This window comes from Spodoptera frugiperda, chromosome 10 (genome assembly GCF_023101765.2).
Source record: "Spodoptera frugiperda isolate SF20-4 chromosome 10, AGI-APGP_CSIRO_Sfru_2.0, whole genome shotgun sequence".
In the NCBI taxonomy this organism is placed as follows: Eukaryota; Metazoa; Arthropoda; class Insecta; order Lepidoptera; family Noctuidae; genus Spodoptera; species Spodoptera frugiperda.
The window spans coordinates 3,831,695-3,852,900 of NC_064221.1; the positions used below are offsets into that span (position 1 = coordinate 3,831,695).

Here is a 21,206-nt window from a genome sequence, read left to right on the forward strand (position 1 = left end):
AAGCCTAATTGTGAGGGCTGGAATTTGCTGGCCAACGACTCATTGTAAAATGCACAGCAAATTTTGGCTGCGATATGCCTATAGGTGCAACCTACGGCAATGGGACGAATACCGCCATCCCTCTTCCGCAGGGCACATAAATTAGCCCCGTACAAGACGTCGATGACGGATTCGTTCACATTGCCGGAGAGCATTAAATTAATTAGGGCCGTCAACTCCCTCAAAAGGGACTCACCAGCTTCCCTGGCGCTTGAACACGTTAGGTCCTTTAGATGTTGAGGGGACAAGCCGTCGATAATTTCTTAATAACTTTCTTTCAAAACACAAAAAACAAAATTAAATACTAGATAAAAAGGTTTTACTTTACATGTTCTTGAAAGAACGCGCTTCATTCAGTGGACGGGCGAGTTTTATGCCCCAGCTAGCCATTGGTTTTCAAAGCTGTTATATAAATAAGCTACCTTATAAACGTTTTTGCATAGCAAGTTATAATTATTATCATGCTTTTTTGCTAACCAATCCAAAACATGTTATGTAAACTCTTTGTTGTTGCTAACTTTATTTGTATTGTCTGTGGTATTTGTGGCGGAAAGTGACAGACAAAGACTCTGGCATTTGACAGCTCCACGACATTTCTGACTTCTGTTAGCTTCAGTCAGTTTATTTTTCATGCACTCTGCGCTGTGTTTGTTCGTACTTCTAATAACTAGTTTGGTAAATGTATAAAGAAATAAAAGTGTTATTATAGACAAAAATGGTAGTTAACGCACCCGATTCGCCTGTTCAGGCTGAAGTAATCTTCGTGATAGAGGTTACGGCAGCAAACGGCGCGTATATTGGCGAACTTAAAACAAACTATATTATTCCTACATTAGAGTGAGTATTTGACTAACTATTAACTTATTTTTAAGTTTAGATAAGTAATTACATACGTAGATTGTCTGTTATCTTAAAAATGGTTCAAAATGTGTGTATAAAGTGTATTTTTCGTCTCACGTGGTAATTTTTTTGTTGTAGCTTTACTCTACCCTTTATTACAAAATCTTGTGTTGACATACTCATCAACTCTAAAAATCTTGGAGTATGTTCATGTTAAAATTATCTAAATCGGTAACTAAACATACTATGAACATTGTAATAGATAAGAAATTCAAATAATTATTATTAATTTGTTATTAATAATTATTTGTATTGTTAGGACGTTATATGCAGGTAACATTACTATGATACACATGAAATAAATGATAGTTTGACACTGGCTTAAAAATATAGTATTTTTCTTTGTTATCCAAAGGCAATATGATACTTTTTTAATTAACCACAGATAAGCAGTGGCACACTTATTCAATGCCACACTTATATTGTACCAGTTATGTTATGATGAGTAAGAGGTATACACATACATAAACATTATCTGTCTTTAGTGGCAACTCGGTTCAAATATTGACAATTATCTATTATCTATTTGTTGTGGGGGTGGTTTAAGACACCTGCTTCTTATTCATGAGATGCAATTTATTTATTTAGTTTACAAGTTACAATGATAGACAATCAATTAAAGTAACTTATATACATAACTAAAACATAATTATACTAGAATTAGCAGCATTCATAAGTTCCCCTCACAGTACTTCAGGCATTCCGACAAAATCTGCTTCTATCCATCTGCAAACAGATTGATTGTTGGATTAGAATCCAAGAGACCATTGAGCACAGCCAGAGTTTGAGGAATCGGTCAAGTGAGAGGGTATTGCATGAAAATACGGCAAATAGTCGGTGTTTTTTACCTTGGCAGTAATTATCCAGGATGTATAAGCGTGATAACGCCTCTAGAAATTTTTATAAACTTATTATCATTATTTCCATTAATTTCAGATATTTCCATGGAGGTGCATTAGAAGAAGGAGGTGGTAACGGATCAGTCTATGCAATAGTTACGTATAAGACATCCGATGTCCATCCTGGCGTACCGGTTGGTACCTTCGGACCTTTCACATGTCCGCAAACAGTATTGGAGACTGTTGATAAAATACAGTAAGTAGATCTATTTATCATATTTATACTTTTCATATAAACATAAGTTATAAGTTTTAAATCAAGGAAAAAATAAACAGATTTTTAATGAAAGTTAAAAGGTCAATATAGTGAAAAATGTCTAAGGAAAATGAAAAAAAAAGGAAGATGTTTTATGCTTGACTCTTTTATCTGTTTTACCATAACTGTTAAACCATCGATTAGCTTATGCACTGACGTTAGCTCATAAGGTTAGCAAGTTGGATTGCATCAGTAATGCTGGGCTGCACGATTGGCTTGCAGTCCCATTGTCCTGTCTCCCAGTCATGTCAACTGCATTGAAACTGCCCTTGAACTGCAATTTGCAGTTGGAATGCAGTCCATCTGTCTAGAGCCTAACACAGTATATTTTGCAGGGGATCAGACACGTGTTCATACCTTAACGGAAGCAGCCTTATTCTAGAACTCGGAAGGTAGTAGGCTGATGTTAACGATAATGTCTTCTTACAGGTTTGTCGGTGGTCACATAGAGAACAAAGCATGTATGACGGAAGCGTTGGCGACGGCGCTCGATTGTTTCGACGACCTCGGCCGCACTGACTTGCCGATGCATTTGCTGCTACTCTGCTGTTCACCGCCCTACTCAGCGTATGGCGGAGGCCTGGTGCCACCTGGTATGTCAAAATTGTCTTTGTTCTTAACACATTAAGATACCTTTTTGTATGTCACAGTAGAATCGTTATGTATAAGAATAACAACGTACAACGTCACGCCTTTTTATCCCGAAAGAGGTGCACATTAGGGCATGTAATGCCACTATACAATGTACTTTTCACCATTTGTGTTATAAGTCCCATGTAATAGGGAGTGATTGCCCTATAACACAAACCCTAGAATTTATTTCCCTGTTTGCACCCACTAATGCATTTACAAAGAATATTTTTCATACTAGGATTTTCTCCTGTCATGGGTGCATTTACAAACGAATCATAATCATCATCAGCCGAAAGAAGTCCACTGTTGAACAAAGGGCTTCCCTCTTAGTCCTCCATGTAGAAACATTGTATAAAGTATACACACACAGAATAAATTACAACACCCAGAAATAACCCAATACAATTTATGACGACATAACCTAAGTGTTCCGATAACTCTTTTACCCAGCATCCTACAAAAATATCTATAAATATGAATGTTTAACACGATCAGGTGCACCGGCGACAGTGGAGCAAGCGGCCCGCATGTTGGCGGAGCGCGGCGTGCAAGTATCGATAGCGTCGGCGCGCCGCTTCCAACAACTGCATGCCTTGTATGAAAGTGCGGGCGGGGAACTCCATCAAGCACAACAGAGGAATTATGCCAAGGTAGGATTGTACAAGACTATAATTTACACCGTAAAATAAAAACTAAACCATACGCCCGAATACTCAAATGCTACTCAATTTTAAGTTGTACTTATATATCGTGCTATCTCTGTCATTTTATAAAGAATTGATAGTGACAGAACTACATTTGAGAGTGTCTTAAAATTGAGTAGCGTTTGAGTATTCGGGCATTAATCTCTTAACCAAGAGATTCTTAGTGTGATGTGGTACTTAAAGTAACCCCTTACTTGTACTGTTAGTCACTTATACATTGATGAAAACCAAAGTATCATTAAATGACGTCTCGACCGCAGTGATACCTAAAGTAACCCTTTACAGAAAACCGTACGTTAAACAACGTTTGCGACAATTGTGTTTCATTTAATTCTCTACAAAATAAATGAATAATTCCTATAAAAACATAAAAATAAATATACAAAAAATTGTATCCTGAGTCCAATATCCAATTGTTTACTATCAAATATAATTTTCAACTTTGTGGCATAACAAATAATGTTGAAAATCCTTTAACTTTAATCTCATTAGGTAGTAGGTGTAATAAATTAAGGTCTAATAAGTATTGTTATGCTATAGGATCCCCGTCACTTGGTGTTACTGCGCGGGTACAGTTTGAAAGAGAGGCCGCCGAGCCCCGCGCCGCCCCCGGTGCCTGACATACAAGCTGATGTCTATGGGTATGTATACATTTACTTTACACATAAAGAATGTATGTATAATTGTATATAGGGTGACTGGTAATTAGTGAACGATATTTAACCCCGTGATTGTACTCATGATAACAAACAACTTTCCCAAAACTGACATGGTCACTAACACTATTATTAGAACTTGAGACGGGATATTTACCATGTTTATTTATGTCGATGAGTTTCCGATATTTCGGCACTGTTGCAAGCGCCATGATTACGGATGAACTGTGGTAAATATCCCGTCTCAAGTTGTAATAATAACTTTCCCAAATAAACATTGTATACACTGAGTATTTTTACACAATAACACTACAATATTTCATTAGCATGCACGCGTAAAATTCCAAAATACCTACCTACTAATCTTCCGATAACGCGGATGCGGGTTCCTCGTTGCTAACAGCCGATCATGCAAAAGCATTTCATGTTGTTTTGTTATTGTGATAAAATAAAACATGGCCGTTAAGAGAACGCGTACACTTCGCGATTGAACTGACGACGTAACTTTGTAATGGCGTTGTAATTGTACTAATCAATGAATGTTATAATTTTGTGCCAAACCAAATAATGCTATTATAAGGTTATCAGCGCGTGGTTCCTCGTAATTGCTTAACAGCGGATCGATCATGCAATAAGCATTCATTCGCGCATAGCGAAGATTTAGAATAATTTTATTATATGAATATATATTTACAACACACAATAACAATTTTATTATATATTTTTGTTAATAAATGTGAATAAAACGAAAATAATCTTAAAATAATGCGGCGGTTCATTTTGGAGGAACGGTAACGAACTCAGTGTTATGTTGTCATCACCGACTAAATATACGCACAATGTCATCGACAAGTTCCGTAAGTCAATTTACTAGGAAGTTTATAAACTTTCCTAGGATTCTAAACGGGAGATAAATTTTGACAAGTGACAGTCAACCAATCAGATAGCGCAGCGTTTGGTTACTACTTACTTATTATTTTACGAGTGCGTTTAGTAAGTTTATTAATTTACGAAAATGTGGACGTAAAATATTACGATTTATCTCCCGTTTAGAATCCTACACTACCTAAGTTTATAAACTTCCTAGTACATAGATTGATAAACTTACGGATCTTGTTATTTTCCGGTGACATATACACTCCCAAGATTGTTGTTTACCGGCTTCAAACATGTGAAGTTACTCTATTACACGGGGCTCATAAAGTATTTGAAAAAGTTAATTCATTTAATCCTCTGCATATATCTTGGACAAGGTAAATTGTTGTTATATGCAAGTAAATTTTTAGCAGAAAATAAAGATTCTTGGTTATCGCCAAGAATTTTTGATTGACTTCAAAATGACACTTTAAATTATAACATTTAAAGCTTGTTTTACAATGTCCGAGCACTTATAAGAAGGTGGTAAAGTATAAAAGTAATATATAAATGGTTTGTTTGAAGAGGTCCGCTGTTGTGGTTCTTTCCTCTAAAGACCACTACAGAACCAACTTGCACGGTTCTCTCACATTATCCTCTATTTCATTGTCTGGACTTTAAAAGAGACTATGACCTCTGAGTTTGTTTCGGCATAGTCGGATAGGAAATGCCGGCCTCATCTAGCTATTTGAAATATTGACGTGTAAAAGTGTTATTTTATAACCTACTTACAGAAATAAATATCATTTATCATTTGTCTCCCAGACAGGGGCGCGGTGCAGCAGGGCCGGCTCGTGCGGGGGCCCCGAACTTCCCGCGGCCCGCCGTCGCCGCTGCCACTGGAGTGGGACCCGTCGGGAATGTCGCCGGGGTGCCCGGAGTCGCTGGCGTTGGTCAGTATATGTTTGTAACTAGCTACTACTTTATTGATCGTAGTTGTAGCGTAAAGTTTTTAATTTGAATGTCATAGGACCCACTTAGTTTTAAGTCAAATTTCCGTGGTGCTTGGCGACTGGCGCTTCTACAAACAGTTACAAGTTCTTTGTGCCATACAGCATAAGTCATTCAGACTCCGAAACAGTACAATTCAGTGGGAATCACACTATCGTTTGCTCCGTTCTCCGGGAATCGATATCTTCTGCTATTTCGATGCGCGATCCAAGACAGTCATTCATTGCCCAGCTACGCGCACCAACCTCATGTTCCGGTGTTTTCATGTTTGTATCTACTGTAGATACTGGCTTACAGGAGTTGCAGCGGTATGGGAATGTGGCAGGCATGTCCCATTTAAAAAAAAATTTGAATGTTTATTTTTTTATGCAGGTACGGCTGCCTGCGGTCGGGGCGCGGGTAACTGGCTAGCCCCTCCCCGCGGGCCCCTGTACGCCAACTCGGCCCTCCTCACACAGCTCGCGCAGCCCTCCTACCCTCCGCCGCCGCCACCCGCGCAGGTAATGTACCATATGTATATAATATATAGCCACACCTACAATAACTCGCACAGATACTATCTTAAAAGAAGATTTCTGTATCAAAAAAATACGTTTAAAACTTATTTTTTGTTAGGTATCTATTAGTATACTAAAACATGCTCTTGAGTAAAGTACAAACACTTTTCAACGAAATTGAGAAATAAAATACAATAAAATAAAAATAAAATATTAAAATACTTAATTAGTATGTTATCGGCTTACTCACGTTATTGTTTGACGAAGAACTCGACTAGTTTCAAGAGCTAGAGGCTCATAACACATTTTTTTTTTACCAAACTCGATTGAACGAAACACATTTTTTACGAAACAGTAAACGAGCAGACGTATCACCTGATGGTAAGCAATCGCCGCCGCCCATGGGCAAACGACTTTGGTGTTACAAGTGTAAATGTAAGGGTTGTTGTTCGGGAATCGGGGATTGGGAAGATTGGGAAGGGAATTGGGCCTCCGGTAACCTCTTTCGTGCCGAAGCATGGCTCGTGACACTTAAAAATATTATAAAAATTTAATTAGTCACTCATCGCTTTAAAAATTAATTTAGTATGTATAACGAAATGTTACATCCCATTTACTACAATTGCTGAGTTGCAATACGTGATTATTTCACAACTGCATTCATTTCCTCAACTACCAAATCCTAAATCAGCAATACTGCATACTGCATTAGAAAACTGACTATAAATACTGATACTTTTCTCAAATCAAGTGCAGTTTGTCAGAGCTTAGGCTCAGGGTGCTGATATAATAGTGATCTTCGGATCCCAACTTGTTGGTTTTCAGCAAAAATCCCTGCGCCTAACCGGGTCGATATAGCCCTTTACTAGGGTATCGAAACTGTGAGTGTAGTCCGGGTGAAATACTTAACTTACTTGAGACTGTAGCTCGTATAGTTAAAGGAAATAAACTACTGAACTCTACTGCTAACTCAAAGTTACTTTTGGCCTTTTTGCACCGTGAATACTTTTATGTTATTTTTTTCATATTAATTATTTATGTTTATAATTCTTTTATCGGTGCAAATAAACTGTTTTTCACTCTTTCTTTCTTTATAAGGCATAACATTAAAATAAAACATTTTGTGGTTTATTATAATGTTAAAAATATTCCCTTTGCCTTATAAAGGGTTAAAAGTGTGGTTTTCTTATAACTGCTGAGTCGCTCAGCATAACAGAAAGTAATAATAAAATAATAATATAATCCGAACAGTATTACAGCGACTGCCTCGTTGGTCGAGTGGTCGCAAGTGCGACTGCCGAACAAGGGGTCTCGGGTTCGATGCCCGGGTCAGGCTTAGTATTACTGGGGTGTTTTCGGTTTTTCGAAAAAAATCTCAGTAGTAGCACGGAGTCTGGAATTTGTGTTCAGTATATGGCAATAGGCTTACCCCCTATTACATGGGACTTACAACACAAATGGTGAAAAGTGGGTGTACATTGTATAGCAGCATTACGTGTCGTAATGAGCACCTCTGCCTACCCCTTCGGGGATAAAAGGCGTGAAGTTGCTTTTTTTACTTTTACTTTTGCTTTTTTTGCAATTACAGCGAATGTTTAACATATGTTTTGTACACATTGCAGACTGGCCACCAACGTATGCCTACAATGGTGACGCCGGGTCCGTCCGGTACTCAGCTGCAACGCTCCTATATCTGGAGTGGAGTTATTGAGTGGATGGAGAAGGGAAAGACCGCCGGAGACCAGAAAACTACCAAACACTTACCATGCCAGGTAATTTATTTTATTACTTTTATATTACAATTAATGACTTTTGACTGCACGGTTGGTGCGGTGGCTGGGCAACTGGCTGCCGCGCAACGGGTAGCGGGTTCGATTCCCGCACGGAGCAACTCTTTGTGTGTTCCACAAATTGTTGTTTCGGGTCTGGGTGTCATGTGTATGTGAACTTGTATGTTAGTAAACGCACCCACGACACAGGAGAAAATCCTAATGTGGGGCAACGTTTTTTAAAAAGAAAAAAAAATGGGCCGACGTTTGGCCGCTATCTCACCTAATGGTAAGTGATGATGCGGCCTACGGTGGAGCACGTCTGCCCATAAGCAACCTATTCACTCGGGCTTTGAAGACACCCAAGTTATACTCATCAGGAAACACAGACTCCGGCTGTAACTTTCAATAATACTTTTAATAACTTTCAAAGTCAAAGTCAAATCATTTATTCCTATTAAATAATCATATTTATTAAACCATATACTTAGGTACTTTTGAAACTTAAACAAAGAAAGAAATAAATAATAGTCTGTCAGTCTGTCCGTCGGTGAAGCTAGGTGTTTTACTAGCTACTTCCGAACATGTCAATCGTACTGCTCGGCTCCTATTCATTATAGCGTGATAATTTATAGCCTTCCTCGATAATTAGACGATCAAACGCAATAATATTTTTTCAAATCTAAATAAATCCTGAGATTAGCTGGTACAAACAAAAAAAAAGTCTTTTCATTTTGGTTATTTCGACACGCTTTTATTGGGTCAATCTGTAACAAACTATGTAATAAAATCTAAGACCGAAACATTCTTTCTTTCTTTTAAAAAAAATAAATGTTGCCCCACACTAGGATAGCTACCTACACCTACCTGTCCTACACGTTGCGGCAGCCGGTTGCCCTACCACCTCACCAACCATGCAGTCAAAGCCAAAATTACATACACTTCATACATTTATTTGTATTTAACGAAAACAATCTTTCTTCTGTCCAGGTATCAGCAAGCACGAAGGACATAGAGCCTGAGCTGAAGGTGGACACGTGGCCCAGCAAGCTCCTGATGCAGCTGATGCCGAAGCAGTTGATCAGCAACATCGGCGGCCAGTACCTCAAGGATAGCAAGTCCGTGCTCTTCCACCTGCAGCCCAGTGAAGCTTTGGACTCCTTGACTAAAGTCATGGTTAACGGCTTTGTGAGTACATCTTTTGTTTATTTATTTATTAGTGTGGCGACACCTGACAAGTGACAGATGACAGAAGTCGCCCATAGACTATCGACGAGCAAATCAACGGATGACGTCATAAATATCCTGCATCGCACATATGAAGTTTACATGCAAAATAACACGGATAGAAAATCCCAACGAACAACAGTTGGGCAGAAAGCCCGCCAGGCATGATCATCTCGCCTGGTCGGAGGATCCTCCTTTTCTTAGGGAACTTTACTCGCTGTTCCCTAAATTAGTTATCTGCGTTTGATCTTTGGATCAATAGTAGTCTTACAGTGTCCAATTCACTTTGGCTAAATCCCTACAGGAACCAACAGAAACAGGCGATCAAAAAAAGATGTCTTTGTTAACTGGTTAGTCTCTTCGTTGGCTCTTCTGACATCCGCGGGATAAGTAGGGGTAACAAATATATATAATTATATTACTCTGCCGTCCAAAATATATTTTGTTCTGTCGTCCAAAAACGGCTCAATGGAGGGAAGCTTATTTTTAACTGACATCCAAGAGAAAAAGAGAGGATTCTGGAAGGTTGTGTTTTTTAACCAAATTAAAAAAGGAGGTTCTGCAGTTTAACCTGTATCTATGTAAGTTTGTGCACGATTAAGTAAGTTTATCAGAGAAAGACCAGGCGTCTTTCTAGAAAGAGAATGAAAGAGCCACTACAAATGGGGCCCTGTACAGACATTTGCGATTTTCAGCATAGTATTTCCCAAAATTAGGAGAAGGACGTATTACCCGGTAAAAATGAAGGTTCAGAATTTAACTAATGAAAGCAGTATTCATTTTCTCTTTTAAAGTTTTTTAAACATGTTTTTGTTTGGCAGGCGGGTTGTGTCCACTTCTCCCCAATGCCGACGCCGCCGCAGTGCGACATCAAAGTACTGATACTACTATACACTCCGGATAAGAAGGCCTACTTAGGCTTCATACCCAACAACCAAGCTACATTCGTCGATCGACTTAGAAAAGTAAGTTTAAATTGGTGTTTTTACGTATTATAAACATTTACTACATACGATACATATTAAATTTGACCGCCTCATTGATCGAGTCGTCGCAACTGCGACTGCCGGACAAGGGGGCTCGGGTTCGATACCCGGGTCGGGCAAAGTATTTCGTGTCGTTGCATATAAACATTTATTGATATTAATATCACTGTTCTTGTGTTTGGTATTCTTTCTAAACTGTCAAGAAGTCGGGAGTCATTGGATGATCCCCCCCTCAAAAATAAACGAATGCTTGTATATTTAGATATATTTATAACGAAGTTAGACTTCACATAAATTATTGCAGAATCTACTAACTAACCGATCCCAACAGAGATCAATCCGGAGACGTTGGATTAAGATCGGTTATTAATTTCAACCTTGCTGCCTATGGAATAGAGTTTAAATTCCGTTGTGTGTTTGCAGGTGATTCAACAGCAAAAGATCAGTCAGATCATCAGCAAGCAGCAGCTGCCGGCCGCCGTCAGTAACGCGGGCGGGATGGCGCAGAACATGCCCAACGCCACTATGGCCGGTAAACACAAACACATTTGTACTTTATGTTCCGGTGTTTTCATGGTTGTATCTACTGTAGATCCTGGCTTACAGGAGTTGCAGCGGTATGGGAAGTTGTAGCGGGCTTGTCCCATAAAAAAAATATCTAGTCGTCGTGAAATAAGATGTGTTCGCGTGATATTACCAAGTGTCGTGTGAATTTATGATATTGCATCGTATATATGGTCGTTTTCTGGAAGAATGTTAATACCCTCATTTGGGTCATTTTGGACCATTCTGTTACCGTAATATGGCTCCGGCGTAGGAACCTGAAAATAAACAAACAATATAAATTACTAAACAGGTCTAGTTTGGTACTTGATTTTACACAAATTTAATTTTTTAAAGCGTTGCTCCTACACTCAGGCCCTAGTATGAGTTTATTTTACGGTTTTACGATTGGATGGTTCATTGGAGCCGGCCAATCAGAGCGCAATAACGTTTTGATCTCTTTAAACGTAAAACAATCTCGTAAAACGAATATGTGAAATGAAAATAATTTGTTGGTCTCACGAAGAGTTGCTCCCAACAGTTACTAAGTCTCTGCGCGATTTGCGCAGTTTTCATGAGTACTTTTTTTCGGTTAAAAATTCTATGTAATAACTCCTTTACCTGCCCCTTTAAAAGCAAAAAAGTGTGATATAATGCATGTTTTTTTTAACCAAAACGATTTTTTTTAACACATTGAACGCCGTGGTGGTAACCGGTGACCGACGTTAGCGGAGGATTTGCCTTCAACAGTTTTCTATTGGCAGTCAAAGACTGAAACAAATATCTTTGCACTAGGTTCTGGGGCAATGCCGACCGCAGGAATGTCGTCAGGTGGGATGGGATCGGGCATGTCCGCGGGCATGCAGTCCGTGCCCGTGGGCAACGTGCCCGGCGTGGGCAACGTGGGCAGTGTGGCCAACGTGGGCAACGTGGGTCCAATGTCTGGACCTGGACCGAGCCAGGGGATGGTGCAGTCTCAGATGCAACAACACCCACAGGTAACATATTTACGAGTTAATTTATTATGTTGTTTAAGAAAATTTAAAACATCAATATAACATTGAAAATTCTTAAATATAATTGTATTGTAACTTTTGTGGGACATATAAAAATAATTACTATGTTATCGGCTTACTCACGTAATTGTTTGACGAGGAACTCGACTAGTTTCAAGCCATGCTAGAGGCTCATATCCATGAGCAGCATTCCGCGACACACGACGCGGCGATTGTCGCGCTGCTACTGACTGACTCGCCGCGTCGTGTATTCCTCGTCAAACAATTACAAGAGTAAGCCGGTAACATAATAATTAATTTAGTATGTCTCACAAAAGTTACAATACAATTATATTTAAGTGTTTTTGATTAATTTATTAAATGCTTATTAATTGCTGTTTCGTAGTTAAATTGATATACGTACTATTGAGCTTGGGTTTCGGGTGATCTGGAGCTGCGGACTACCTAGCGGGTTTACCGGGGCTCCGGCTCGAAAAGCAGGAGAAGGAACGGGGTGATTTTCCCCCTAAAAAAAGGGGTTTCGGGGACGATGCTCGGTGTTTGTTAGTTCGAAAATGCTCTGTAGGCAGCATAGAATCCTTTGATTATATCTATGGCAATGAAACCTGCCATCTCGTTTCTATAACCTTAAGCAATCGACATCTTAAAGATTCCAATAGAAAACGAATGAACAAGAAACTATAATCAATTAAAACATTGCATAAAAGTATCACAAGCACATACTTAAACCTATCCTCCACCAACTAACAATTATAAGCCCCGACCTCACCCGAAACTAATCGAACCACGCTCGATAAAAAATACTATATAAGTTTATAAACTGACATGGTCACCAACACTAGAATTGGAACTTGAAACGGGATATTTACCATGTTAAATTGACATGGTCACTAACACTAAATTCAATTCTACAAAATACTATATTTATTCCTCCTCTACTCTTCTCCAGGGTATGATGATAGGCGGCTCAATAGGGCAACAGGTACAGCAGGTGGGAGGGAAAGGTCCTCGGCCAGTTACCCAGTTGGATGGCCTGGAGGCAGCTCGGCAGCAGAACTTGGAGAAGATCCAGCATCTGCAGCAGACATTGGAGGCGGCCCACCAGCAGGAAGCTCAGTTCAAGTCACAGATGGACATCATGTCGCATTTGCACGCAGCCCAGCAGCAGGAGCAACACTATAAACAGCTTGAGGTAGGGTATTATGACGTCAATGTGTCACTACTGCTACTCTTTTCGTGGGTGTTATAAAAACAGACTGATTGCGATGAATGGAGATTATATCAAACAAAATAAAAATCTTTTTTATTGGATATGGGCAAATGAATCATCTGATGGTAAGCAATCGATGTCATCCATGCACAGGTGTCTATGGACGGCACGGTTCACACATTTTTGACTATATTCAAAGTCAAAGCATTTATTTCAATTAATTCTAAATTAGGCACTTTTGAAACGTCATAGTATGAGTTTGCTTTACGTTTAAAGTAATGGAAACGAGAGACCGTTCGGCGCTCTGATTGGTTAGTTTATTCATGCCAGGCCGACCCGTACTAAGGGGTACTACTGTGATGTGTGGAGGTTATGGCAAAACCCTCTTTTCTAGTAGACGCCTAATACTCTAGCAGTGGACTGTCATATACTGTCAATGATTGATGAACCAGTCAAAGAAATACATAGTTCACGCACTTTGAACTAAGTCGTACATTTCAATCGTTGATATAAAGCAATATAAATATGTATACTGTATAGGAACAACAACGCAAGCACCAGTTGCAGCAACAGCTGCAGCAACAGTTGCGCGGCGGGGGGGGCGCCACCCACCCCCCTCGCATCATCCGGCCCCTGCTGCCCTCCAACCCTGGGCTCAGGCATCTGCTGCAGCAGGTTAGTCACTCCTACCGGGGACACCACTCCAAACAGGAGTAGGAACGGGGTGCTAATAGTCAGTACAGTACTCTCAACGGATCTTGGCAGGTCTGAACTACGTGCAGAAGGCTGCGCAATAAGTGTAAAGGGTCAATTGTATTTAGAAATGGTTAATCTCTAGCCTAGATCGCCGCCCCCGCACCTCTCCTCATGCCACCATTTGGTTATAAAAAATACTTATTGCGCAGCCTTCTGCACGTAGTTCAGACCTGCCAAGATCCGTTGAGAGTACTGTAAGAGTCTGACACTCCCTCTCGCTTCACCCAAGGCGGGAGAAGGCACTGGATGATACAGTAAAAAAAAATCTTCTCTCTAACAGTCTTAACTCTTTCTCTATCTCCCCCTGTCATCTTCTCTTACTCTTAGTCTTATCAATCATAAATCCCTTAGTTATGCAATAACCTAATACTGTAATGTTACTCATATTTCAAAATAAAATCTCGCTCAGTTGACTTTTTTAATATTTTTTATACGTTGAGTAACATTCGAGTATTTGGGTGTTTAGTTTTAGATTTTGACTATTGACTATATATATCGAGTTTCATGCTTGAGATGGGCTGAATTTGTTAATTTCACTATTATATTATTTTTTCAGCATCGATAGACAAATGTCCTCCGCGAACTGTAGACTGGAGTGTGTCATTTACTTTCTCAAAACCTCTTTAATTGTTTTAACACTAAAGTTTAAAATTAAACGTCACTCAATTTTTAAAACGCTCTTTAAAATATTTTTATCACTTACAAATACTTGTAAAATGACAGATATAGTGCTATATTGAAGTATAACTTAAAATTGAGCAGCCTTAGTACGAGTTTGCTTTCGTTGAACGAAAACGAAACGAGACTGCGTTCAGCGCTCTGATTGGTCGGCACGAATGAACCAACCAACCAGAGCGCTGAACGCGGTCACGTTTCGTTTGAAACTCGTACTAAGGGTACAGTATTCGACCGTAAGTAAATGAACACGTATAAAATACTAATGGTAAAACGGGATGAATAGAATTCAAAGGGTGAATAGACACAAGAAGGGGGTTAATAGATGTTAGAGCATTTTATTCACCCCTCTTCTGTATCTATTCACCCCTCGAATTCCATTCACAGCGTTTTACGGTACTAAATACTATCCTTTTTAAGTCAAATAAAACAATTCAGTCCGTCTTAATTCATTTTGTAAATAATCAATCGTAACACCATTTCAGATGTCACTACATGTCAATTAACGCTTCCCCATCATTGCAGCTTGTCATAACATGTCTTTTTCATACTAGAGCCGTTTATGGAGTTCATTTGTGACTGTTAAGGCTAATTTTGTAACAACTTTTAATAATTGAATATTACTTGTTCACATATTTATTTAAAATCCTCTAAAATTACATTTTTAAATACTACAAAATACAAGATAAAATAATATTTAAAAATATAAAAATAGGAGCCGACCAGTAGCGGGAGCATGGTCCAAGCTACCGGTGGTTAGGGCTCCAGAGACAGAAACCTCCTCACAATACGTGCCGTTTCGAGGAGTACTGCCTTCTGCATCAGGCCCTTGATCCATCCGAAATCCATCCATTCATAATTGAATATTAATTATTATGTTATCGGCTTATTCACATAACTGTTTGACGAGGAACCCGACTAGTTTCAAGCCATGCTAGAGGCTCATATTTCGGTTCAGTCAATTGCGAGAAAATCGCGGACAAATATACATACAGCTAAAACATAGAACTTCCTTCTTTCTTTTAAGTCGGTTTATAAAACGACAATAGTTATTTCGACTGCCTCGTTGGTCGAGTGGTCGCAAGTGCGACTGGGCTAGGGGCAAGGGGTCTCGGGTTCGATTCCCGGGTCGAGCGAAGTATTACTGGGCTATTTTCGGGCTTTCAAAAATTTCTCAGTAGTAGCACGGAGTCTGGAAATGTGCCCGGTGTATGGCAATAGGCTCACCACCTATTTTTCCAAAAATTGTAAAAAGTGGGTGTACACAGTGGCATTACTTGCCATAATGCGCACCTCTGCCTACCCCTTCGGGGATTAAAGGCGTGACGATATGTATGTATGTATAAAACCGCAATAGTTATTTCAATAAATGCCAGTCACAATGAACTCGAGATTACGAGAGCGCGGAATGTTTTTAGCAACAGCAGCAGCCGCGCGGGCCGCGCCCCCACATGTGAGGCGCCGCGCCCCCGCGCCCCCTCGCCCCCGTCTTTCACCTGCGCCCTTCCTTGCACGCACATGGCCGCGCACAAGTAATGCTTCATAAACCTTTTCTTTACTAATTTATGTGGTTCTGTGACATGTGTGATTTTGAGGGCTTAGTACGATTTGTTTTACGTTTAATGAGATCGAAATGTTATCGCGTTTAGCCCTCTGATTGGTTGGTTCATTGGAGCAGACCAATCAGAGCCGAATACTAGTCTGTACTAGGCCTTGTTTACATTTATGAAAAGTGACTAGATTTTTTTTTATTTATTATAAAAAAAAGATTTAATAAAATAGTAAATCATCAAGTAATTTTATAATATTTTACAACTACGTGGTACTATTAACGTTCGCCTAAGAGAAATCTCCGTTATTACATGTTTTATTAGAATGTTTTAGTTTGTGATTGATTTGAACTATTACTTAGTCTAAATGAATCATATAATACAAAAAAGTAATTAAACAAATCACTACAGGAATAAATATATTATTTTTACTATCAACTTTCGAAATCCAGACACATTCACAAATCGTTAAACAATATCTTTCACACATGTCACCTAAGGGCTTAGTACCAGTTTGTTTTACGTTGAACGAGATCCAATCGAGACCGCGTTCAATGCTCTGATTGGCCGGCTCCGATGAACCAACCAATCAGAGCGCCGAACGCGGTCTCATTTCGTGCTCGTTAAACGTAAACCAATTTCGTACTAAGCCTTCAGACCACAATTTATGTTGCATGCCGTTATTAATTTTCTTTACTCATTCAAATAACAAAATCTAGTTCATAAAAATGATTCATTTTTCATATAAAAGTAATGACTGTTTTCACCAATCACCCCTAAACTGTCACTTAACTAAGAGTCACTTAGCGTGACGTAGCACCTAAAGTAACCCCTTACTTTTACCGTGATAACCAAAATTAAATGTCACCTATCTTGGTTTAGGGGTGCCTTAAAAGGTAAAAGAGGCTGGTGAAAATGGGCATTAGTTTACTAAACATTTTAGGTTGCTTTTCCACCAGAGATGTGCTATGCTATATTGCTGTGGATGCGTTTGGCGACCAATCATATTCGTTGGTACCATAGTTTAGCATTGGTGGAAACGGATACGTGCTATGTATGGCTTCCCTACTATCGATACATAACATACTCGAGCAGCGCATTTTCCTCGCACAGCTACATAGCTTAGTATTAATGGAAACGGTCACATATGTAGTTTCACAGTTTAGTTATTACATCTTCATAGCATAACTACATAGCATATCTCTGGTGGAAAAGCATATAGGAATATTTCAAGTAATAGGAATAATGACAAAAATAAATAAAACAGTGTTTATTTTTTTTGGTATGGTAAGACGGGGCGAATAGTATTTAAATGGTAAATAGACACACGAATGTGAATAGATGTTAGGACATTTTCCTAACATTTATTCACCCCTCTTCTGTATCTATTCACCCCTCGAATTCTATTCACCCCGTTTTACGGTACCTAATTGAGAGAGGGATTAAAGAAATCGTATATATTTATACCCCGTCATTATCCTTATTATATACATGTATAATAGTTAACATTTTTGTTTTACAACCATCTGCTTGAAATTAGTTTCATTGTCAATCATAATTACATAATAAATGAGAGTGTAAATATTTTTAAAATAAAGAGCGAGATAGGAGAGTCTCTTTCGAGGTAAGTATAAACAAAAGTCTATGTTCAACTGACCGTTATATGTGTGGATAGATGATACAAAGCGGGCGTGATTTATATAGGGAGAGCCGTATTATTCTTAATGCTTTGTCCGCATTATGCTAGTATTTTAGTCTAGTAGCGAGTATTTAGTAGTTTTCTCTCGCTTCGATTTTGGGACAGAAGCGAGACAGAGGTACTATGTACTTCACGCACGTAATGACTGCCTCATTGGTCGAGTAGTCATAAGGGCGACTGCTGGATAAGGGGTCTCGGGTGCCCAGGTCGGGCAAAGTTTTACTGGGCAATTTTTTAGTTTTACAAAAATTTCTCAGTGGTAGTACGGAGTCTGGAATTGTGCCCAGTGTATGGCAATAGGCTCACCCCCTATTACATAAGATTTATGATACAAATGGTGAAAAGTGGGTGTACATTGTATGTACTTCGATAATTGACAAAAATACTAGCGTAATGCTTACAAGGCATAAGGCAAACTAGGTAAGTGCGAGACGCGCTTGCCCAAAGAACAAAGACGCCTACGAAGTTCTTGCCTAGGACGTTGTCTAGGTTTAACCCGCCTCTATGTTCACACCACAATATTAAATCATGTTTCTGTAACTAGCAGCCGCAATACAGACCAGGAGGCGGAGCCCCCAGGCCGGCGTCGCAGCCCCAGCAGTTCGACGACGTGAACAACTACTCCGACTTCATATAGACCTCAGCACCGCATGTGTGGACTCTAATTGATGATCGTGATTGATTCTGCTTACTCAAATAACCCGCTAAGTTGTTATAAGGAAGTCTTTTAGATTTATTTTGTCTTCAGTGGATAGCTTTATCTTGAGCTAACTGTGTGAATCTCAATTTTTTTCTGGTAAGTTCCCAATTTTTTAACCGACTTCCCAAAAAGGAGGAGGTTCTCATTTCCCGATCAAAATTCTTTTTTATGTGACATGAAAATGTTACCGTGTAAAATGCATTTGTATTGCGTGTTCAAGAATCAATTCAGTATGTTTTTTTTTTACCAAAATGTTTAATTTAACGTTTCATAATACATGTCCGAATACGGAAATGCTACTCAATTTTAAGTTGTACTTAAATGTCGTGCTATCTCTGTCATTTTATAAAGAATTGATAGGGACAGAACTAGTTTTAAGAGCGTCTTAAAATTGAGTAGCGTTTGAGTATTCGGACATGAGTTAAAAAAAGTATTTTCTTAACGATGTCAAGTAAGTCCACTACACATGCAATTGATAGGATCAAATATAATTATTATGAAGTTTTATATAAATATGTACAAAAAACAGATGTTTTGTCTGTACTGGGTTGCTTTGCTTAGCCGTATAGACGAATCAATATTACTAAGTGTACTCTGTTCATTTTAGCCAAATATAATTGATACGTAGGTAGAATTCTGTGTAATTTTATTTAAGTTTGATTTTAAAATAATACTTCGCCGTACTAAAATTATTTGAGTGATATTTTTTTCAATGTTTGTCAAAAGCTCTTTCTTCTATATTTTTGTAATAACTATCGTGAGACGTACTAAATTAACTAAAAAAATCACGGTTTACTCACGTACATTAATGGAGAAAAATTCTACTAGTTTCGAGTCACAGAGCTACTCTTCTGCGCACGCTGCTCATGATTGAGAGTCCCTCTGTTACTCAAAACTAGTAAAGCTTTTGTTCATTAATTTACCTGAATAAACCGTGATTTTTCGTAAAGGTCTGTCTTCTATTATTATTTATTTTATTATATTTATCCTTCTTCTACTTATAATTGTATACACTATCCATCCATTTTTCTTTGATATCTATTTATATAATTTTATTCAAGTATGAATATTTAGTCTCTCAGTTTTAAAAGTAAATCAACATATTTATTGCGTTTATTTAACGTCGAAAAAAAGAGGAAAAGTAATTATTTTAACATGTTCACCGCTATGTCGGGCACTGGTGACCGATGCTTAGCAAAGGATTTGCCTTCAACAGTTTTCTTTCGGCAGTGAATGCTTTAATGATACCATTTGATGAATTCATAAATAATTTTAGTATAAAATTAAATATCCTACAAAAACACCCTTTTTTAAGTCATAAAACGAGCAGAGTACACGACTTCCGTCATTATTATATAAAATGATTCCAAAAAATTGTGTTGTATTATAAAATATAATTCTTTAATCAAATGAATTATGTGAATCTATTGTATTATTGTAAATTTTCCTATAATATAGTTATATGAATAATTATATTACTATATAATTGTAATTAATAATTGTTGACTGATAGATTAATTCGTTTTAGCTATTAATCACGACTATTTAATTTTAGCCGTGAGATTTTGTACAGCGTTTGTACGTATTGTTACAATATAGTGAAATTACCTATCGACGGTTGAGAGGCTAATTCTTTTAAGAGACATTTATTACGATATTGAGTTATATACATCATTCGATGGAGAAAAATTCGGTGATTCCGAATATGTAAAATTCTCTAAAATTACATTTTCAAATATTTCTTATAATCCTCATTAAAATCCTCTAATATTACATTTTTAAATATCTATTATATAAAAATAAGTCGGGTTTTCCTTCCTGACGCTATAACTCCAGAACGCACGAACAGATTTCCACGGTTTTGCATTCGTTGGAAAGGTCTTGGGCTCCGTGAGGTTTATAGCAAAGAAAATCAGAAAAAAAAACAAGTCTTAAAAAAAAGTAAGAAAACAGGAATAATCATTGGTGGCGAAACGGAGTTCGCCAGGTTTGCTAGTTACTTATAAAATACAAAATAAAATAACATTTAAAAATATAAAAATAGGAGCCGACCAGTAGCGGGAGCATGGTCCAAGCTACCGGTGGTTAGGGCTCCAGAGACAGAAACCTCCTCACAATACGTGCCGTTTCGAGGAGAACTGCCTTCTGCATCAGGCCCTTGATTCACGCCAACCTCCTAAGATGGGTATTGACTTTAGGGATCAGTTTTTATTATAAATTATTATCGCAAAAAAAATGTCTTTCTTAAATCAATTGGCCTTTCAACCATCGCTATTATTTTTAAAACACTGGTCATATTTATCATTTTACTGGCTTTTGTAGCGAATTTATTCGTATTCGTACTACCTTGACTAGATAAAGGCTAGATGTATTACACAAACTTACTTATTCATGTTATAATATTAGTTGCTTTTTCGACTTGACTTGTTTACAGATAAAATACGAATCGTAACAGGGTATCTATTCATCTCCTTTTTTTATGTCAATCGCATATATTGACTTTTCTATTATATTCGATTTGTGTTTTCTGTTATTTACGTTAAATAATTTAATGTAGTGCTGTGATTACTCGTATTTTATAACCTATAAATTGTCCCTGATTAAATCCTATATATCCTGTTTTTT

At 38.1% G+C, this 21,206-nt stretch overlaps 1 protein-coding gene across 4 annotated transcripts; it reads left to right on the forward strand.

Moving 5' to 3' along the window:
• The first annotated feature begins 628 nt into the window (after positions 1-628).
• LOC118277503 (mediator of RNA polymerase II transcription subunit 25) lies at positions 629-20,329 on the forward strand. Of its 4 annotated transcripts, none has more exons than XR_004783775.2 (16): positions 629-876; positions 1,876-2,034; positions 2,524-2,687; positions 3,223-3,377; positions 3,972-4,072; positions 5,768-5,895; positions 6,326-6,453; positions 8,073-8,222; positions 9,210-9,407; positions 10,268-10,411; positions 10,856-10,964; positions 11,771-11,973; positions 12,941-13,183; positions 13,742-13,876; positions 16,051-16,164; positions 18,426-20,329. XR_004783775.2 is itself a non-coding variant. In XM_035596329.2 (15 exons), the coding sequence occupies exons 1-15, from the start codon at positions 755-757 to the stop codon at positions 18,516-18,518; spliced, it is 2,232 nt and encodes a 743-aa protein (XP_035452222.2). In that variant the 5' UTR covers positions 629-754; the 3' UTR covers positions 18,519-20,329. The 4 variants fall into 4 exon arrangements, 2 of the variants coding, with proteins under 2 accessions (XP_035452222.2, XP_035452223.2); XR_004783776.2 differs by having other exon boundaries at positions 18,429-20,329; XM_035596329.2 differs by lacking the exon at positions 16,051-16,164.
• The last annotated feature ends 877 nt before the right edge of the window (positions 20,330-21,206 follow it).